At 44.0% G+C, this 20,233-nt stretch overlaps 2 protein-coding genes across 2 annotated transcripts in view; one reads left to right on the forward strand and one right to left on the reverse strand.

The window, feature by feature from the left end:
- Positions 1-5,915: 5,915 nt before the first annotated feature.
- On the reverse strand, positions 5,916-6,871 carry ASCL1 (achaete-scute family bHLH transcription factor 1). Its single transcript, XM_024208163.2, has 2 exons — positions 6,235-6,871; positions 5,916-5,977 (listed from the first exon to the last, which is right to left on the reverse strand). Exon 1 carries the CDS (start codon positions 6,869-6,871, stop codon positions 6,251-6,253), a length of 621 nt encoding a protein of 206 aa, XP_024063931.1. The 3' UTR covers positions 5,916-5,977; positions 6,235-6,250.
- A 12,927-nt stretch (positions 6,872-19,798) lies between these two features.
- The window catches only part of PAH (phenylalanine hydroxylase), a 54,955-nt gene continuing 54,520 nt past the window's right edge, over positions 19,799-20,233 (forward strand). Inside the window, exon 1 of the mRNA XM_024208162.3 lies at positions 19,799-19,922. Within this exon, the coding sequence (XP_024063930.1) occupies positions 19,902-19,922 (21 nt within the window). The 5' untranslated portion in view covers positions 19,799-19,901. The remainder of the gene's footprint in view (positions 19,923-20,233) is intronic.

The raw sequence follows: 20,233 nt of genomic DNA on the forward strand, positions 1-20,233 counted from the left end.
AAGAGTCTGGCTGAATTTTAAAAGCTGGAATGCCACTGTAATGGGATATGCCACTATTTAGAGAAACTCAGGTATATATATTTGCAGTGGTGGGGAGTACATGTTATACAGTAGTTTTCGAGGGTTAAAAATCTACAGGGTCAGACCCTCGGCGGCTGTAAATTGGAATAGCTCCGTTGACTTCAATTTTACACTGATTTACATTAGCTGAGGATCTGACCCTATCCAGCTACTTCTCTGGCCCTTATCATCATAGTCAGTCCACAGACTGGAAAACTGACTAGTAGGAATGTATTTACACATACAAGCGAGGGGGATAGTGGGTTATGCTGTTTGGGGCTTTAAGAAGTAGGAGAAGGTATTCTGAAATCTGGCACTATTCTGGGTTGCAAGTTCTCTGAGGCTGCCACTTGAACTTTGAAGGAGTAACTCAGGAAAGGACAAGCTTGAAAGTAGGAAATACAGGTGCTTATGGAAAATGTAAGTTTATCTGAGTGGCCCTGAATTGTAATCTGTGTGACAGTGTGAAAGAGAGAGCGAAAGAAACATAATGAGAGGGTATTTCAATGTAGATCCCTGTATGTTTTCTTCTGAGATGGACTATTCTCTGGAGCTGAGTAGAACTGTGCATCTATCTAGTCTTACCAAAAAAAAAAAAAAAAAACCCTCCTCCTTCCCCCCCCTCTCCCCAGTGCTTCCCAGGGTGGAGGTGCGATTCGCTATGGCAGTTTTTATTTTCAGCACGCTTGACAGGCTGGGAGAGGAAGGCGTTAATGTTTTCTGACAGGCGACCCCTAATTGTTGACGCTTTTCTTCTCTGCCTTTTCTGTGAAATTCTGACTTAGGCGAGCAGCATAACAAAATGCTCTGGCATTGAAATGTGCGCTTGCACTGCTCTGAGCTCAGGGGAGCAGCATTATTCATGAAGATTTTCAGCTGTTTTTTGTGTTTTAACTAACCTTTGAGTTTGGTCAGAAGACTAGCCAGGCTCCCTTTCTCAAAAGACGGTGCTGGCAACCGGACAATGGAGCCAAACTGTTTTCCCTGTTAAAGAGATAACTATGCCCGTTGAGTTGTACATAGAGAAATTAATCTTCAGGCGCATAGAAACGATGGGCTAACCTCTCTTTGCAATCTCCTGCATGGGATTATTGATAGGATGCTGGAAAGTAGCAGCAAATACACTGTCTGGGGGCAAAGAAAAAACAACCATCTCTCTTGAAAATAAAAGGCATGCTACTCTGCTTACTTACCATTTGCCTTTTGTAGCAGGATTTGTACTGGCTAACATAGTAAAAGCAGGCTTGTTAATTGCTCCAGAAAGAAGTTCCTGGAACCGTGTGATCTTAGATAAGCTTGGGGAATTAGAACTAGTAAATGGTACCTTCACATTTAAAGATACATTGGGGAGGGGAGGGAACAAGAAACCATCCACTGCATTTCAAGCAAGCTAATCCATGAATACACTGAGTAATAATCACTGCATTATACAGCTCATCCCTCCGGCGCTGCCCACGGTGTGAAGTAAGGGTGTTCCTGACGTGATTTTTGCATTTGGCAGGTGGCGTTTCTTTTGTGTCCCCTTGAACTTTCCTTCCCCCGACCCCTTCCCGAAAAGAAAATAAATAAATAATAAAAGCCCAGGCAGAATCCGCAGGAACCTTCCCACCACTTTCAAGTTACTTATTTATGAGGGCAGAGCTTGGGGTAGGTGCTCTCTGCAAGGTTGATTGTCCCGCTTCTGATAACAGCAGCAACAGTATAATCGGAGAAGGCTCTGCAAACTACCGGTGTGTTTACGATCCCAGCTTTTTTGCATTCTGCAAAACCCTTTACTCCACGCCCCCCCCCTTTTTTTTATAATCAGGTAACTGAGCGACCCTTAAACTGCTGTTATCTTAATGGCGGGGCTTGTGCGGTATGAGGCTAAGGCGTGCGCATCTGACAGTGGACGCATGCCTGCAGCCAATCAGCGCTGGGAACAAGCCGGGATGGTATATAGCTTGAATAAATCATTAAGCTTGACACGCGCTCCCCACTCTCTGGGCTCTGTAATACAACTCGCTTCCTGCCATTAACCTACAAAACCTCTTTTGTATCAATCTAATCTTGCATACAAAAGACAGAATATAACTTAAACCTGCATCAAGAGGAAAGTCTTCTTTCCCACTCCCACCCCCATTTTCCTGGGAATCTGCTACTGTAGGGTATAAATGCAGGGGATGGAGGTTAATGATGTACCTTGAAAGGGTGATTACTTTGAAAAGTAATAGAAACATTATTATTTAAAAAAAACACGCATATAAAGAGATGCTGAGTATTCTTCCATTTTTAGCACTTGGATCGTATTCGAGCATATCGTTGTTACTGTTGTTGCTAAAGTTTGCAAGGCAGGAAAACAGCCCTCGAGAAAGGGAAAAGGAACTTCCATTACAGAGCCCTGAACACACAACTATTGCAGAAGATTGCCACTTATTTGTCGTTTGCCTCAGATCATGGGTCCACATGAATATGTGATTAATCTTCGAATTAATACGACCATGTAAAGGACTTTTCTGCCATTGCTTTTACTTTATGATATACCTTGATGTGATATACATTGACTACCTTACGACATACCGCGAGTAGACTGAAAATGAATAGTCAGAATCACTTCTCAAATTAAGTGAGACGTGCCAATATAGGGTACAGCAATTCCATGTGTACAGGATGAAGTGAGCCTACCAGCAACTGAAAAATATTGGACCAGTCCCACGTTCCTTGTCTACACCCAAAGTTCCCATTGTCTGCAGTGGAAATATTGAGTGCCCAGGGAATGAAGGATAGCACCAGATGTAGAGCTTCAAAAGGGACGATCCCGATTCCCAATGAACCCAATGGAAGAAGGAAGGGGCTTTGTAGGGGGAACCCAAACTTTAAAAGTTATGATCCTCCAGGCTTGACCTTTGCTCTGGCAATAGAAGTCCTATGATTTGTTTTGAACAGTCAGCTATGTGGGATGGGGGGACGACCGTTACTCCAGGAGGGTTACAGGTCCTAATTTGAACCGCGCGGAACCATTATAGGAAGATATTCAACCCGTGTCTAAAGCAGTATCTAAATTTGCTGAGCCAGGCATAGGGCTCTTGTTCAGTCCTCTGCACTTCACCACTATCAGCCAGTTACAACAAATGTTGTTTCGCTTTTTAGGCACACTCGAAGTTAGCTACGCCGAGGAACAAAATCAAAAACTTGGGTGAGATGAATTTGCTAATAACTCACTTTCTAGAGTTAAAAACAAAGACCCAGCAATCTCCATCTGCATTTTCTATTTTTCTGATAGCCCTTTGTAGCTTTAAAACTTATACTGCGACCAATAGAAGCCACTGATTTATGGAGTTTACTAAAGCTAACTGAATACTGCTTGTCAGGGTGCACTGAATGGCTCTCCCTCCTCATACAAGAAAAGGCTTTGTGTTGCTAAGCGATTAGAGCAGATGTAATGAGATTTACCCCAATCCTGCTTTGGCCTTTCCTATCTTCAGTAAAACTGTGTGTTTGTATGTCTTTTTCTTTCTCGCTCTCTTTTTTTCAGGCCTGGGGGAGGGAGGGGGAAGAGGGATGAATTTCTGAGTCTGCCTCATACACTGTAGCAAATAACAGCGTAACTTTGCCTTTAGTTTAATGAGTCTGGATATTTACTATTCAAAAGTGAGCAAAAAAGAACACCTGTCTACACAAGGAAGAGAAATTTCGCCTTTGTAACAGAATGAAACATTATCCTAATGTTATATTCATAGCCATAAATTACTCGCTACACTTTCTTTGCATACCTTATCTACACACTTGCAAAAGTGGGTAAATAAAAAGCTGAGGTGCCTTTAGCGAGAGAATGGCTGGAGACATTATAACGGTTATTATTTTCATAATTAAACATTAGTTCTAGGATTGGTTAAAACAACGACTGTTTGTTCTGAGGTAATGAGGGATTTAGTGATTCCCCCCACACTCTTAAATAACATATTGGTAATTTTGAGGGGGCGGGGGTGAAATGAATGTATAGAAATTCATGTTTAAAGTAATGCAGCAATGGAAAAATTACATTAAATTCCGGTGTAGTCAATGACTTTTTTTGTTTAAGTTTTTTTTTTAATTAGCCCAGTGCAAATAAATGGTAAAGCTGTACAAAATCAGGCTAGATTTTTAATTCTGTAAGGCATGCTGGCTATCCCAGTTTTTGTTGGTTGTGGTGGGTTTTTTAAAAGATGCATTTTGCGCTTTGCTTTCCGCTTGGCTTGATGCACGCAAACTGAATTTTCAAGTAATGCAGGAGGGGAAAAAAGGGGGAGGCGAATTCTGGTCACGTCCTTGCTAACTGACAACAAGCAGGCTAGCCAAAAAAAAAATCTTTTTGAATCTTGGTAATTGGGTACTTTTACACTCAGATCACGCTATTTGGCTAGAATAACAAGTTTAGGAAGATCAGTGTCATTTCTACTACCTTGGGGTTTTTTTAACCCCCCCCCCAGTCCCCCTTCCCCCAACGATGTTATTGATTGCTTGTCTAAAATAAATATATAAAAGGCCCACCAAAAATGTAGCTTGTCTGTTTCGGTGGCTCTAACTATACGTTTCCTCCTATTTTCTTCTACCCTGTTTCATTGGAGGCGGTGAGGGGACGGTCAGAGCAGTGAAATTGTGGGATGGAGCGCCCTCTTTTTTAGGGTTCATTCTTTTAGGAAATTCTTTAATGTGCAGTGATTTCACGAAGGACAATGAAGCCATTAATCACCCCCGAGCCTCTTGGTTTAGATACACATTTGCAACATAGAAGGGCAAGAAAACAATTGTAATACCTCTGTATCTTTGCATATATATGTTACATCCAGCATACATACAAATACTCCATATGCAACGTATCTCTGACATGTTATCACTTAACATTTTTCTCTTTACATTCATAGTTATCAATGGCAGAAATAAAATTACATGCAATAGGCAGCTGATCACTTTAATTTTAAAAAAGGTTTTATTACGAAACTAGCTTGTATAAAACATGGTTATACAGGACTTTTGTAAGTTTGTAATAAAACAGTAAGAAAAGGCAGTGATATAAGGGCTTTTTTCCTTCCTTTTTCAAAAGGCAGCATATAAAAACAAATGGCTACCATTTTGGTGTTTGGACAATAGCTGCATAAACTTTGTTCACTTTGAACATTGTTTAATAAACATTATTAATACATTAACAAAGTTTCTATAAAGTAAGACACATTGGTGCTAAAGTACATCTGGAGGAATTCCAAGTCCTTTACAAAACCACATACAAAAAATGGCAGTTGTAAGGTAAAGGTAATGTTGACTACATATCTAAATATCAAGAGGTAATAAGCATTACATATTTTTTTAAAAAGTCTCAAGATATACACATTTTAAACCATTTGTACAAAAAACCTCTATAAATTTCTCTCTTATGTACAAAAATAGCTTAATATATCCCCAAACTGGTTAGGATAGATACAAATAGATTTTCTTATAATAAAAAATTCACAAAAAAAGGATTGGAAGCATTCAGTGATGAAAATGGTAGGAAAAAGTCAAAGTGGTGGGAGGGGGAGGGGTGATTTTAGAGGGTTCTTTGAGTACAGCATAGTTTAATTTCAAAATCTCCACAAACGTTAGGAAACTAATTGTGGCCATAGCATAATGACCACCAGTCTTTAAGGGCTACAACTGTGGGGGGGGGGGGAGAGCCCCTCTCTATGTTGAGGCTAGGCAGTGCTCTTCCTTAGATGGATAGGATGACACATGTTTTTGAGGACACATGCTTCATCGTGCCGTGGTCCCCGCAGCTTTCAAATCCATCTTGGTCTTGTGAAACTGACCGGAGTGCAAAGGCAGTGAGTGCTTCAGTGTTCTTGGAGAGGCGATACAAGCTCCTCGTGTGCTATGTATTTTCCCTTCCTCTGGGGGAAAAATGTATTTTGTTTTTGCAACAGTCCTGTAACAATAAACAAGAGAGAGAGAGAGAGAGAGAGAGTCAGCATCAAGGTAGCTCTTAGGTACAACCAGCTGCAAGATCTAGGCGGGGGGATTTCTGCTCATCTGCAGCTTGATGAGTGTTCACTGAGCCCTACCCAGGGCTGCACAGCCCCCCCTTCCCCAATACCACCCCCAGGCTGGGGATCCCGGTACTAAAGGATCCCCCCGGCTGCTCGGGAGCGCCCCGAGAAGGGCTCCGGCAGAAGCCAAACCCACCTGCTGCAGCCAGAGCTCAGAACCAGTTGGTGAAGTCCAGGAGCTCCTGCTCTTCGGGGCTCAGCGGGTCGTAGGACCCTTCGTCGGAGGAATAGGAGGAGACGGGGGAGCCCGCCATGGAGTTCATGTCGTGGGAGTAGCTGGGGGAGATGGTGGGGGACAGCACCCCGGCCTGGAAAGCGGCGCTGACGGCGTCGTGCTCGTCCAGCAGCTGCTGCAGGGCTCGGATGTACTCGACGGCCGAGCGCAGCGTCTCCACTTTGCTCATCTTCTTGTTGGCCGCCCCGTTGGGGACGTGCTCCCTGAGGGTGGCGAAGCCCAGGTTCACCAGCTTCACCCGGTTCCTCTCCCGCTCGTTCCGCCGCGCCACGGCCGCCGGCTGCTGCTGCGGGAGGCTGTAGCCGAAGCCGCTGAAGTTGAGCCGCCTCTTGCAGCGCATCAGCTCCGGGGAGGACGAGCGCTGCCGCTTGACGGGCTTTGGCGCCGCCGCCGCCTTGCTGCCCGGCGAGGGCTGGCCGGCGGCCGGGCTCAGCGGCGGCGGCGGCGGCGGCACGCTCTGGGCGGCGGCGAAGAAGCAGGCGGGCTGCAGGAACTGGCTGGCGCTGCTGTCCATCTTGGCAGGGCTGGCGCTGGCCATTGGCAGCCGGCGGCGAGCGAGACGGGGCGCGCGGGGCTGGCTGGCGCGCGGCGGCCGCTTGCTGCTGCGGCGGCGGCGGCGGCGGGACTCGCAGGGGGACGGAGAGAGCGCGGCGCTTTCTCCCTCTCTGCCCCCCTCCTCTGCCCCCCTGCGCACCGGGCTGCGGGGAGGCTCGTGGCGCTCGCGTGTGCGCTGCCTGCCTTGCAAAGCCCCCTTTTGCAAACCAGCGGCTGGGGATTGTGTCTCTTATAAGGGGCGGCCGGGGCTTTGCCGGCCTCTCCCCCTCCCCCCCCAACACACACACACTCCCCCTGCGGGGTCCCCCCCACCCCTCGCCGCCCTCCCCCTCCCCACACGCTCTGCACCTTGCGCCGTCCACGCTCCCCGGCTTTGCAGTGAGTGGCCGGGGAGCACGGCCGCCTTTTCAACGCGGGGGGGTGGGGAAGGGGGAGAAAAAACCCACAACACACGGGGCGCCCCGCACACACGCGCTGGCCCCGGCCCGCCCCGCCTCCGCTCGAAACAGCCCCCCCCCTTCCCGCACGGCCTCCAATTCATTCACCCGCCTCTCCCTTCCAGCCCTACCCCTCCCGGGTTTGTTGTTGCAAGTGCGTGCGCCAGGCGCGTGCCGCTCTCCCAGCCGCTGAATAAACAACTGGGCTGGGGAAGGAGCTGCAAGGGGTGGGGGGGCGGTGTGTTGCGAAGAGACCCAGAGGCTGGAGCCAGCGCTGATGGGCTGGGGGATATAGGCAAGCCTCGGGGTTGGGGGCGCACAGAGAGCAGGGAGGTCTTTCTGGGACCAGCCCCAAACCCAATCAGAAGGGGAAGCAGGCAGCTCGGGGAGATCTCACCCAGCCCGACAAGGTGCCCAAGCTATGAGCTTGCACAGGGGCTTGTTCTCCTGGCGAAGCAGGAGACGATTTGCCGTGTTTAAGCTCAGGGTTAAAGTGGCTGCAGAATAAAGTGGGTCAGGAAAACGCATGGCAGATCTAGCGGCATCGGGGGACCCATAAATAGAGACATTTGGGGAGGGAGAGAAGGGCGCGCCACTGAAATATACTAGACTTTAGGAGAGAGGGGGGTTTGGAGAGGGAGGCGTGGGGGAAAGAAGAAAGGCAGGTGGAAAGCCCGATCCTGAGAGATGCTGAGCACCCGCCACTTTCCTGGAGCGCAGTGAAAGTCTAAGGTGGCTGAGCAACTCGGGAGTTGGACCTGGAGTGTGGAAACTTATCAGTGTTTTGCTAAAGAAATAAGGAGAAACTGTTGGCGTGGATGTGTCGTTTGCTCTGCACAGAGATGCTGATAGTGTCCATGGAGAAAAAAAGGGCTTTGCAAGCAATATTAGAGAATTGTGGGGGAGATGGAAGAGGACCCCGGGGTGGGAGTGGGGGTGAATAGACACAAAGAGAGAGCTAACACTTCCCAGCCTGCTGGATTGGGATGTGGTTGGTTTAAGTCTTCGGTTAAAGTCAAGGTGCCTGATCATATTTCCTTAATTTACTGGGTATTGTGAGGCTTAAGTCAGTAATGTTTGTCAAACACTTTGTTTATTTTTATTACCTGCATTACAGTAGCACTCTGACGCCCCAAACAAGATCTGGGTTCCATTGTGTTATGTGCTGTACAAACACATTGTCAGAGTGCCTGCCCTGAGGAGCTTACAGTTTAAGGCCCCTTTCAGGAAAGCATCCCTGTTCAGGACAGCATTTAATCCCATGCATAAATCCCATTAAAGTCCATGGGAGTTAAGCATTTGCTTAAAATTAAGCACATGCTTAAGTGCTTTCCTGAGTTGGGGCATAAATAGACAAGAGAGACAAAGGACCGGAGATAAAACGTTTTATTGGCTCTAATTTATAGATGAGGAACTGAAGCACAGAGAAATTAAATTCTCTTGCAGAGAACCCGTCTATGCCAGAACCAGGGACTGCACCAGATCTCCTGTGTACTAGTCCAGGGTGGTATGTACAAGACCATCCTTTCTCTCTGTTTTGAGATGGTTGGGTGGAAGGTGCTATAAGTGCTAAGTAGTAATTCTTATTTTAGGATGATGATAGTACAGAACCTACGTATTTTTTTTCATTTGCAACAATAAGATTTTCAGGTTCAAAAGACGTTATCCCCTCTGAACCAAGGTGTTGGCAGGTGGGAACCAGCCAGTGAAGGAGCATTAGCTCTGTCCAGCAAGGAGAGCACCTGAAAAATCACTCCCCAATAGTTACAGTATTGAAACTCCCATTGAAGTCAATGGGAGTTTTGATACTGACTTCACTGATAGCTAGAACACTGTTAATCATAGAAATAAAACATGGAAAAAAGTAATTAAATAATCCAGTCCATCTTCCCTTCCAGTGCAGGATTGTTCTCTACCATAGATTATCTATTGTTTTGTCCAGCCTAGTTTTAAAAGTGCCAGGCATTAACAAATAGTATTGTGTTGATGGTGGGGCATTCCCATATAAGATTTATTTTTAAAAATCAGTTTATGAATCAGACTAATCAATTTGTGCAAATGAATGCTAAAGAGCTTTCCTTATTCTGCTGGCAATGTTTGGCTAACTAATAAATATAAGTAGCAATACTATGCTTTTCACTCATATAGCGTCTTTCCTATGCAGATCTCAAAGTGCTTTGCAAGCTTCCATTAAGCTTCACAATACTCCTGTGAAGTAGGTATGAGATTACCAGTTTGAGAAGTAGGTAAGGAGACTTGCCCAGACAGAATCAGTGGCCAGAAAGAAAATCCCAGGCCTGTCCTACACAGGGAAAATGTCGCCCAAGATTGTAATTGGTTTTTTGAATGGTTCAGCTAAACCTATTCTAAAACCAGTTAGAGACATAGCATAGACCTGCTTTAAGCAGCCTGAATTGGTTTTAGTTGATCCAATTTAAAAACCACATGGTTCAGATTACCTGGAGCCTGGTCTACTCTGTGGCTCCAATTGGATTTTAAATTGCTTAAAGCTGATGGAGATAGTTCAACTGACATTTCCTCAGTGTAGACCAGGTTCCTGTATCTTATATTCTTGTTCCCTGCCCTCATCCACTAGAGCACACTCTGACTGGGATGGATTTAGGAGAGTATAACCCTGGGCTAATGGTTTTCTGGTACAACACTGCTACTGTACTGGAGACTGGTTTGCGTTTGGTCCAGGCTCAGACTCCAAATAAAAAGTGTTGCCTGCAGTTTTGACCTTTCACTGGAGGCATGCATATGTTTATGAAGACATGGCCTGCCACTGATTTAACTGAAAATACCCAGCTAAACAGAAATCACTATGGATATTATTGAAATATCCGTGTCTTTAATGGTCCTGAATTCTGATCCTCCTATGAGTCTCGCCACCTGTCCCAAGCAGCATGAGGATAATGGCTTCATGGCTTTTCTTGGACAAATTAGTTAGTGCCTTTGTGCCTACTACATGTTTACATGAAATTATTGGTTTAGTTTCCTCCAGGTTTTAGGTTTTTATCTCTGCTCTCTCAAAATAATGGCCTCTCTATGTTATGTCTTCATCTCTCTTTGTAAATAGTCTATTTATTTTATTTGTGAAACCCGGATTTTACATCTGCTGCAAAAGCAAGCACTGGATATAGATGAAGGGCCTTTTTCTCCAGTCCCTTACACTGGTTTACCTCAGTGTGACTCCACTAAAGTCAATGGGTGAAATTCTGGCTCCACTGAAGTCAGTGGCAAAACTCCCATTGACTTCAGTGGGGTCAGAGTATCAACCAATACCTCTACACCCACACTAAAGCCAGTTATCTGAATGGAGGAAATGGCTCAAAAAGTTGAATAGAAAATAAGTATTGCTCTATTGTTTGAAAGACTCTGATGCACTCTGGCAGGCTTTTTATTAAAAACAACAACAACAAAACTAAAAATTCAGCTCAGCTTCACGTACTTTTTATTTATACTTTCCCATTGTTGCTGCTGAACAATTTATGGGTAAACATGGGAATTTTCACACTGGATTAGACTAGTCCAGTATCCTGCCTCAAACAGAGGTAAGCATCACATGCTTCAGAGAAAGGTACAAGAAGTCCTATAATGGGACTATGATGTAAAAATCTTCCCAGGAGGAAAGTTCATCTGAACCCCCTGGTTAGCTTATGCCACAAAGCAGGAGGGTGGATATCCCTTATAATATTTTATCATGATGTGAGTGTTCATATTGTCCATATAAATCAGTGTTTTTCAAAATTTGTTAATTTGCAGACCCCTAAAAATTTTTGACTGGAGGTGAAGACCCCTTTGGAAATGACTCCATGGGATCATGTCTTCCCGAAATGGGGCTGTTAGGCATTACCATGGTTACATCAATAAATAAATAATAATTAATAGTAATAAATAATGAATACTATCTTGTGGCAGTAAATTCCACATGTTAATTATGTATAGTGTAATAATCCTTTGAGCAGTTTTGAATTTGTTGCCTTAAATTTCATTGTATGTCCCTTTGCCCTTATAAGAAAGATAAAAAGGTCTGCCCAAAAGATCTCCTGTATGTCATATTAATTATTTTATGTATCTTGGTCATGTATACTCTTATTCATCTTTTCTCTGATTAGTCTTAATCTTTCATCCTCTCTACATATGGAAGATGAAATAGGGTAACCAGACCTGGACCCATTGTTCAAACGGAGGATATACAAATGACCTATACAATGGCATTATATTCTTTCAGTTTTCATTTTCTGTGTAATTAGAAGCTTTCCTCTTCAGTAATTAGCTTTCCAGCTGATTCATTCAATGATGTCATAATCCAATGTTCCTGATATCAGAATTCAGTACAAGGAAAGAAGTCCTGACATCAGGAGCCCTATATTGTGGCATTACTGAAGGAAGAGAACTCTGGTTATGAAAGAGAGAGCTTCCATTTACACACACACTTTTTGGAAAGTAGCAATAACAGGACAGGAAATAGAGGAAAAAACAAATGACAGTTTAATAGAGGTTCAGTGAAATATATATTCCTTAAATGTGTATTATTAACTTATTTAGAGGCTATAAACTATAATGAACATAAAGAATAATCCTGTGCCCTTCTCTTTTCTCACTATAGTTTAATGATAAGAGCAGCTATATACCTACTTGTTAGCCCTATACATATGAACGCGGCTTCCTCAAGTTAGCTATATTAAGAAGATGCAAATCATAAATGCAACCCTTGTAGTTTTTGTCCTACTTTAGACTTGTACTGAGTGGGAGGATGAAGTGGAGTTAAATGCATATTGTCAGTGTATTTTATCTCGATACAGATGAAGGCAGATAGAAATCCTAGTGGTTGAACTACTGAGGCAATATAGGTGGATAAACAGGTGTGCAATAGTAGACTCTGGGAGCTGGAGTTCCATTTCTGACATACTCTGTTAATATACAGGAAACACGTTTTTTTGGTGTCACCAATATTCCTTCCCCAGACTGCATGTTTACAATGCCAGGTTAACATAACTACCTGTTTCCTAAATAAAAACAAAGAAATGATACAAAGTAATCTTGAAGCATCAGAAAAAAAAACATTAGTCCAGTGTTTATGGTTTTGAAAGGAGATCCAGTGGGCCTTACTCAAGTCTTTCTTCACTTTGAGTTTTGCCTGTGAAAGGACTGCAGACGTCTTAATATGGAACAGAATGTTGCAGCGCAATGACATCTATTAGTATCATTTCCAGTTCACCTAGTTATATTAGGCCAAGGGCCGTATTGATGTTTCCTTGCTATTCAGAGAGATGATGGAAGGTGCTGATTGCCTACAGTATCTCCAGGCAGTGAAAAAAAAATCCCCCAAAAGCAGTGCTAAATTTGTGCCAGGGCTGAGTCCCAGCACCTCTAGATTTGGCAGTTCATAGCCCTGCACCCCTGGGTTTGCTGCATCAGGTCTGAATGTAAAAACATTTCTTGAGTCCCGGCACCTACTGTAATTGCTTGAGCCCTTGCACCTCTTTCCGTACAAATTAGGCACTGTCAAAAAACTTGGTGAAATATTACAATCTAGCCCCCGGGTATCCAACTAACCTGATTTTAAATAATATAATATAATATAATATAATATAATATAATATAATATAATATAATATAATATAATTAATAAGGCCTCTTCTGTAAGTCTCAGAATTAGAATCCCAACAGTCAGTTTTATAAGGATGGGAAAGTACCTGGAAAAGATGAAGAGTGTACGAGGTACTTTTGAAGAGCTCCAATAGCAACCCCACTATTTCCATCTCGAAAAGGGTTCTGGACACAGTTAATAGCACACCTGACCCACAAGACAAACTTGCGCTTGCCATGAGAGAGTGGAAAAACTTCTTTACCAGAACACATCTCGTGACTACACCAGTCCCGGACTGTCTCTATGTTAAAAACAAAACCAAACAAAACCCGACTTTTAAAATACTATTTCAAACATTGGGCCGTATAATAGTCTATTGTCTACTTTCCAATCAAGTCACTTACCAGCGTAAGGTATCTATTGATGCTAGATGTATAGATAATAAATATTTGTTCCAAGTTTTTTTCCACCGTTATGCAGTCGCCCCGCACCTGCAGTTAAGAGTTCTTAGAGTTCTTAATTCTAACATAATGATAAATATCCCTTTCCCCGTTCACTGTTTTTTTTTAAATCTTGAACGTTCTTTATTTTATTGTTGCGTGCTTTTTTTTTTTTTTTTTTTTTTTATTTTCAGCTACCCTCAGGAGTTCTTTTGAAGCCCCCTCCCTCTTTACTTTTCTAAGCTTTCCCCCCCCCCTTTTTTTTAAGGGCCCATTTACGTTATGATTAAATACCGTCTTGGATAAGCATAACGAAAGTCGTTAATCTATATAGATCTTCAAAGAATCAATATATTCTGAACTTTTGTAGGATTTGTTACACTCCATTTTGTTACAGTAGGCGAGCTCGTCTGGGTCTGGGCACATGTGTTTCTCCCCCTCCCCCTAAGAGTGAAAATAAAGTAAAAGGTCTTTCATGGTAAACAAAACCAGCTTATTCTCCACATAGAACACATGAATAGCTGGAAAAAAACTTACAATAAATGGTGCATTTTTTTCTCTGCTGGGTATAGCATTCAAGATCAGTCCAGTATTCAAGAAGCAGTCCATTTTTTGCTCAGCAAGAGAGTTTAGAAAAGAAGCGTGGGGTCTATTCAAGGATCTTTTCCCCCTTCACAATTGCTGGGCTTTATGAAACCTATCTTCCATGCCTTGTCAGAGTTTTTCTGGGGACCAATTAGTGCTTTGTTGCAAGGCTTCTTTGCTGAATCTTTGAGCAGCAAGAAAAAGCTCTCTTGAGTCTCCCCTTATTTTGACTATTTCAGTCATTACTCAGTGTAATAATTAATATGACAACTGGACGCTGAAGTTTGTATAGAAACACCTCGGCTGCAGGAGAGAGCGTGCAGTGGGTGGTAACAAGCTACAGATCAGACCGAGAAGCCACACACACAAAAAAGAGAAAGGAATGAATGAAAAGAAAGAAAGAGAAGGAATAAAGATAAATAAATAGTTGGCACAACCCGAAGAAACATAAAACAGACTGGAAAGAAAAAACACAATCAGGAGGGAGGGGGGACAGAGAGAGGTTAACTTATTTTGAAACAGTTTTCTGGATCAGACACTATGTGCATCTAGTTTCCAAATTTTGTTAGTCTCATAACACAGAAAAGAGAGATTTCTTATGATCGGTCATGTTTAAGGCGTATTTCTATACACGTTGGAGGTGTAGTTTAATATTCCTTTTAGTAACAGTTTAACCCTATGGAAGGAGGTTTGCTGGCTTTGAGTTTTAAAGAACTGGCCATGCCAAACCACGTTAGAGGCTAATGCCCCATACTGCAGGTTTCAAGAGTCCTCTCCTGTAAAATCTGCCAGAAGAGGAATAAAGTGTATGCACTCTGCTCGTTTAAAGTAAAGAACGACAAGGATGTTTGAGTCTAGGGCCGTTATTGGGATCTTCTAGGAATATTTACTGGAACGGACCCTTCTCCACTTTAGAGACATTTCTTGAGCTGCCAATTAAAAAAAGTCTCCGTGTTTCTCGAACCATTAGGGCATAATAAATAATTAGAGGTTTTAAGCATATTAGATACAGCTCATGCTAATGAGCTACATCAGATATCATGGTAACCTGAAGTGACAGTTTGCATATAAGGCGGGACGGGGGAGCACTACAACTTTTTTCGAGTCTTCTCTCCTATGAAACCACAAGCACTGTGGATGTCTGCACTGCAGTTTTTCAACAACCCTCCCTTTTATTTTTTTTTTAATTTTTGCAAATTTGGGGGTGTTTTTAGTTCATAAAACCGCGTTATTATATCACAAACATCCAGCTCCCCCCGCAATCGCCATGTGTGATATGTAAGGACATGAAGTGCAAGGTTGCTCACTGAAGGCACCGAGGTGAGGATGAGACATGCCATTAGATATTATTGCCTGTGCGTTTTCCTTTCTCCTGGCTTGAAAATATTGCAACTCCTTCTTGATCCGTCAGTTCCCAGTCACGCTTGAAGTCACTGGCACAAAACAGCTGGGGTGGGGGGCTATATTCAGCCCCTGATTTCGTTGCCCTCCCACTACACTCTCTCTCTCTCTCTCCACATTTCCGAGGACATGGAAAAGGGTAGGGGCAGTTTGCCGAATTAGCTGAGGTCAGTCGTGTGTCTCCATTGTGTGGCCACGTGTCCCGTGTCCATCAGGAGCTCCCGAAGTCCAAAGCAGCCCGACTCCTTGCCGCACAGAACGGGAGCATAAATCAATCCCCCAGGTTCTCCCTGTTATTCCCCAGATGTCAGCGACTGATGCGGAAATATTTACTCTCCCTGCAGGTTGGAAGCAACTGTGCACAAACTAACACTTAACCTCTGTACCTTGGGCTGAGTTCAGTCCAGCTGAGAGCTCGTTAACCCTTCCCTATGTGAAGGTCACACTATACTCCCTTTCAGCACGATGTAGGTGAATAATGGGTGGAAGGGGTTTATTTCAAGATACAGGATTCTATTGGGTCTCAACCTGTACTCAGGTAAAACTGCCCTTGAAGTCAGTGGGAGGAGTTTTGCCTGGCCCCACTGTATGTATGTGTGCAAAATGGTTTGTGATGATGGCCTATTACATTCATATAGAATAGGAGTTATATTGCCAAACTTAACTTTAGATATAAGGGGCCAACTCCATGCCCATCTATGGCACCGTCCCAGCAATCAGTAATGGCGTTAATGAGGAATAAATCATACATTTGCCCCTTGAGTGGGTCTGTTGACGCCAGTGGAATTGCACAATGAGTGACTTTGGCTCACTGGTTCTAATTCACCTTTAAAAGGCTGATACTTTAGTTAAGATGAAGCCCTATGCAAGCTCGAAGGAGGAAGGCAGGCAGGCAGGCAGGTTCCTTTAGCTCCTAGGGTACTGTGGTTGTCCAGGAGAGGGCATCTTCTCAGCATTTCAGATGCGCCGATAGAGCATGTGTTTTATAACTTCCTCAACAGCTAATGATCTTTGCCTGCTCTGAGCATTGCATTGATTCGTCTTCTTAGTCAGGTTGTTTAAAACGATTACATCTCTTTAAAAGAGAGTCATCAGTAAGTGGTAAAGACAGAATAATGTGTGTATTGACCAAATACCTGGAGAGAGACAGCGCTAAGACGTTGCTATGCACCAATCTCTCCGTTTATTGACTCAATTAACTAGAGTGGAGAGAGGGGCAGGTGCTGATCCAGGTGCCGAGGAACTGAAATTCCCTGTAGTAACTGCTAACCTTCCATTGATTAATTGGGTTGCTGGAGTTTGAGCCCCCCCCCCCCTTTCTCCAGTTGTAATGATTTTTAAATCTTGAATAAAAAATTCAAATATGCAGTCAGTGATCTTATGAGGACAGAGCGCCACCTACCGACCAGCTGTAGGATTGTGAGAGGCAAAAAGGTACGTTGACAGAGAGATTCTCAGGCACTGCTTTTGCAGAGGGCTCATCTTGGGACTGAAACTTGATTCAGATACATGATAGGTATTTCTTCAGTGTTTACTTAGTTTAAAGACTTGGTTTGGCTTGTTCCATCACATAGTTACTGTAGCAGAGGATGGGACATGCAGGATGTAACAGTCTTAAGCTACACTAAATCGGCAAGGAGTTTCCAAGTAAAGGCAGACAGATGATTTGTGGTGGGGAATTAGGAGAGTTTGAACATTTGGGAGGGGAGTCAGCTAAGGAAAGGGGTGGAGTAGTTCTGTGAAGGGTGTCAGGAATTCAGCTGAGGGCCCTTCTCAGAGAACAGCAGGAAGATAGTGGTGTTACATCTCCAAGAAAGGGACTTAGTTTTCTTGGAAGATATTTTAATTTATCTTAATGGAACTTTTCAGAATTTTTTTTGCCACTAGGGGAATCTTTCTCTCCTTCTCACTGATTCTTCAAACTGTCTGGGATGTATTGAATAGGCAAGGAAAGGGGTAGACTCTTGGAGAATATTATGGAACAGTCCAGATTTTGACAGATATATCCCATGTCCTGCAAGTTGGAGTGATTCCTGGGTAAATTCCTGCCTCCGCAAAGGCACTAGGAGGGATCTTTATCCCAAGATAAGGGGGGATTCTGAAATCCACTACTGGCAAGGGGATCCCCCTCCACTTGATACCTATTACCTGTTTTCTCCTATAAATTGTTTTTTGCGACCATACCACCTTTGAAGGTCCCGGCTGACTTAGCAGACAGATAGATCCAGAGGGCTGGTGGCAACAGGCTGATGATACTAATATTATGATTTATATTATGTTAGGTACTAAAGGACCCAAAGGACACAGAGGCCACTTTATACTGGCAATAATAATAATAATTAATAAGTAATAAATAATATCTAGTTTTTATATAGAGAGAGTTTTTACTTTTCATCAGTTGATCTCAAAGTGTTTTACAAGGGAGGTCAGTATTATTTTCACCATATGGTATATATACATATACAGCATGTCTGTTTCAAAGAGCTTAGGGTATACATATACAAAATAGACAAAGAGTGGGAGGGGATACAAAAGTAATTATAAAGATTCTGAATGAATGATTTTTAGCCTTGCTAGTGCTGTATGGGTAGAATAAGAGGAAGGCCTAAGAAAGAAGAAAAGATAGGATAAGAGAATAGAAGTAGGACAAGACTGAAGGCATACAGGAACACAAAAGAGAAGGAAAGGGACAGGACAAAAGAAGGCAAAGAATCATAGGTGGCTGGTGAAAATATTCTATTTTGGGGCCGAGTCTGCCCCTCACTAACCCTACACTGGTGGGTTGTGTCCCATGGACCAGGACTGACTCCCTGCTTGGGCCCGTTGGCTCTCAAGGCCTCAGAAGATGTGTGCATCCACGCACAGTCAGAGACTTCCCTCCTTGACACCCCCCGCTTCCTGCCTCTGACACCACTGGAGGTGGTTCCTCAGGATACCCCCTTCTCGGGGACCCCTTCTTCTCCCAAACCCCTCAGGATCTCCCCCTTCCCCAGGATTCCCCATCTTCTCCCCACAATCCCCCCAAGATCTTTCCCCTTCCAGGGGACTCCCTTCCCCTAATCCCCTCAGGATACTTCCTCCCCTGGGACTCTCCTTTCTCCAAATCACCTCAGGATCTCCCCCCACCCCCAGGATTCCCCTTTTCTTCCCTAACAATCCCTTAAGCATTCCCCCTTCAATGGGATTCTCCTCCCTCCCCCCACCAAATCCCTTCAGGATCTTCTCCCTTCCCTGGGAATCCCCTTCCCCACAATCTCCTCATGATCCATCTCCTAATGCTCACACCACTGGGACTCCCTTTCTCTCCCCCACAATCCCCTTAGGATACCCGCTCTGCCAGGACTCCTCCTTTCCCTCCACAATCACCTCAGGATCCCTCCTCCCCATGACTTCCTCTGCTCCCCCAACACTCCCCTCAGGATCCCCCGGGATACCTCTTTCCCCCATCATCTCAGGATTTCCCTTGTGCCTGTGCTGACTACAGCTGTGGTGGTATCACATGGTGAGAGAGGCACTCTATTCGACCCTGATCCTGCAGGTTGCTGCCCATTGGTGGAGTCCCACTGTCTTCATTGAGGCTCTTTTTGGGTGCAGGGGCATGTAACAAATTGCAGAATCAGGGCCTCAGATCATTTAGGTATATAGGTCAAAATCAGCGTAATCAAAATGCACCTGAATATTGCTCCTGTTTTCTTGTATAGGGCCCTGGCTCTGCAGCATTCCCTCATCCCCCCATTCTCATTCTTTCCTAGCTTGGTCCTGTGCTGTTCTATGCAGATCCCATTACCAATCACAGCCCTCCTCCATGATTCTCTTGTCATATTGATCCATCTCACATAGTCCCTTCTCAGTACTGCAACACCCTAGCACTCTGATACTCCTGTGCCCTCCATGTCAGCTTTCACAGTTCTCTTCCTATATCCTCTCTTTGTGGCCTTTCTCTATGTTCAGGACATACTTGCTTACTAGACACACTTGCTTACTAAAGTAGATCCAACTGTAAACAGAAAATGCTGTAAATCCCGTATAATGTCAAACAGTGTCTAATGCTCACACAAGCCAGGGATCATCAATGTACGGATCAGAAACTGCTTAACAAAAGAGGAAGCCCTTTGCACAACTAAAATGAACATAGCATACAATATTAACCAAAAGGAAGGGATTTTAATTCAAACCATGCCATCTGTCCATGTTGGTCACAGATAGATACCATATGCTAGAGTGACTAACAGGACACTCCTGGAGAGGCTTGAATTCTGCTGCTCTCACTGCACACATGTGAATTGTTTGAGACTCTGGTGCCAGAATTTGGCAGGGGGTGGAAAGGGGCGTGTAGGGAAGACGCCCCCTCTAACCACACACAGCTGGAGAAGGAGGGGGGGGGGGGAAGCGTGAGGAGGGGTTGGACCTGCCTTTCATGCTAAACTTTAAATACCTTTGCACCGCACAGATCTGTCAAACCTAGTAAGGTCAGAAGGCTTTCTCTACACAGAGAAGAGTGCATTGCAGCCTGAGTATTACTAGCTTTAAAGCCTGGACACAGAGGTTTGCAAAATGAATGGAGATTCTTTTCAGGTAAGTAGTGTGGTATAGGCAGGTGTATCTGGTCTGGCAGGTGAAATGATGCTGCTATTTGGGGAGGATGGATGGCTTTTGCTCCTCTGATTTTGTACTGTGTTTGTGAGATACGGCATATTATTATTCACTTATGGTATGTGAGGAAACAAGGCTACTGTATCAGTAGTTGTGGTGCCCAGTCTGCTCCCTTTTGGACAGTGAATGCACTTTTCTGCTGTAAATTATATTTATATGTGTGCAGTAGTAACAAAAATCAAACAGTAAAACAGAGATGAAGGAGAGCCATTATAGCAACATCATAAGACCAC

Source organism: Terrapene carolina, unplaced genomic scaffold (assembly GCF_002925995.2).
Source record: "Terrapene carolina triunguis isolate 2854851 unplaced genomic scaffold, T_m_triunguis-2.0 Scaffold247, whole genome shotgun sequence".
In the NCBI taxonomy this organism is placed as follows: domain Eukaryota; kingdom Metazoa; phylum Chordata; order Testudines; family Emydidae; genus Terrapene; species Terrapene triunguis.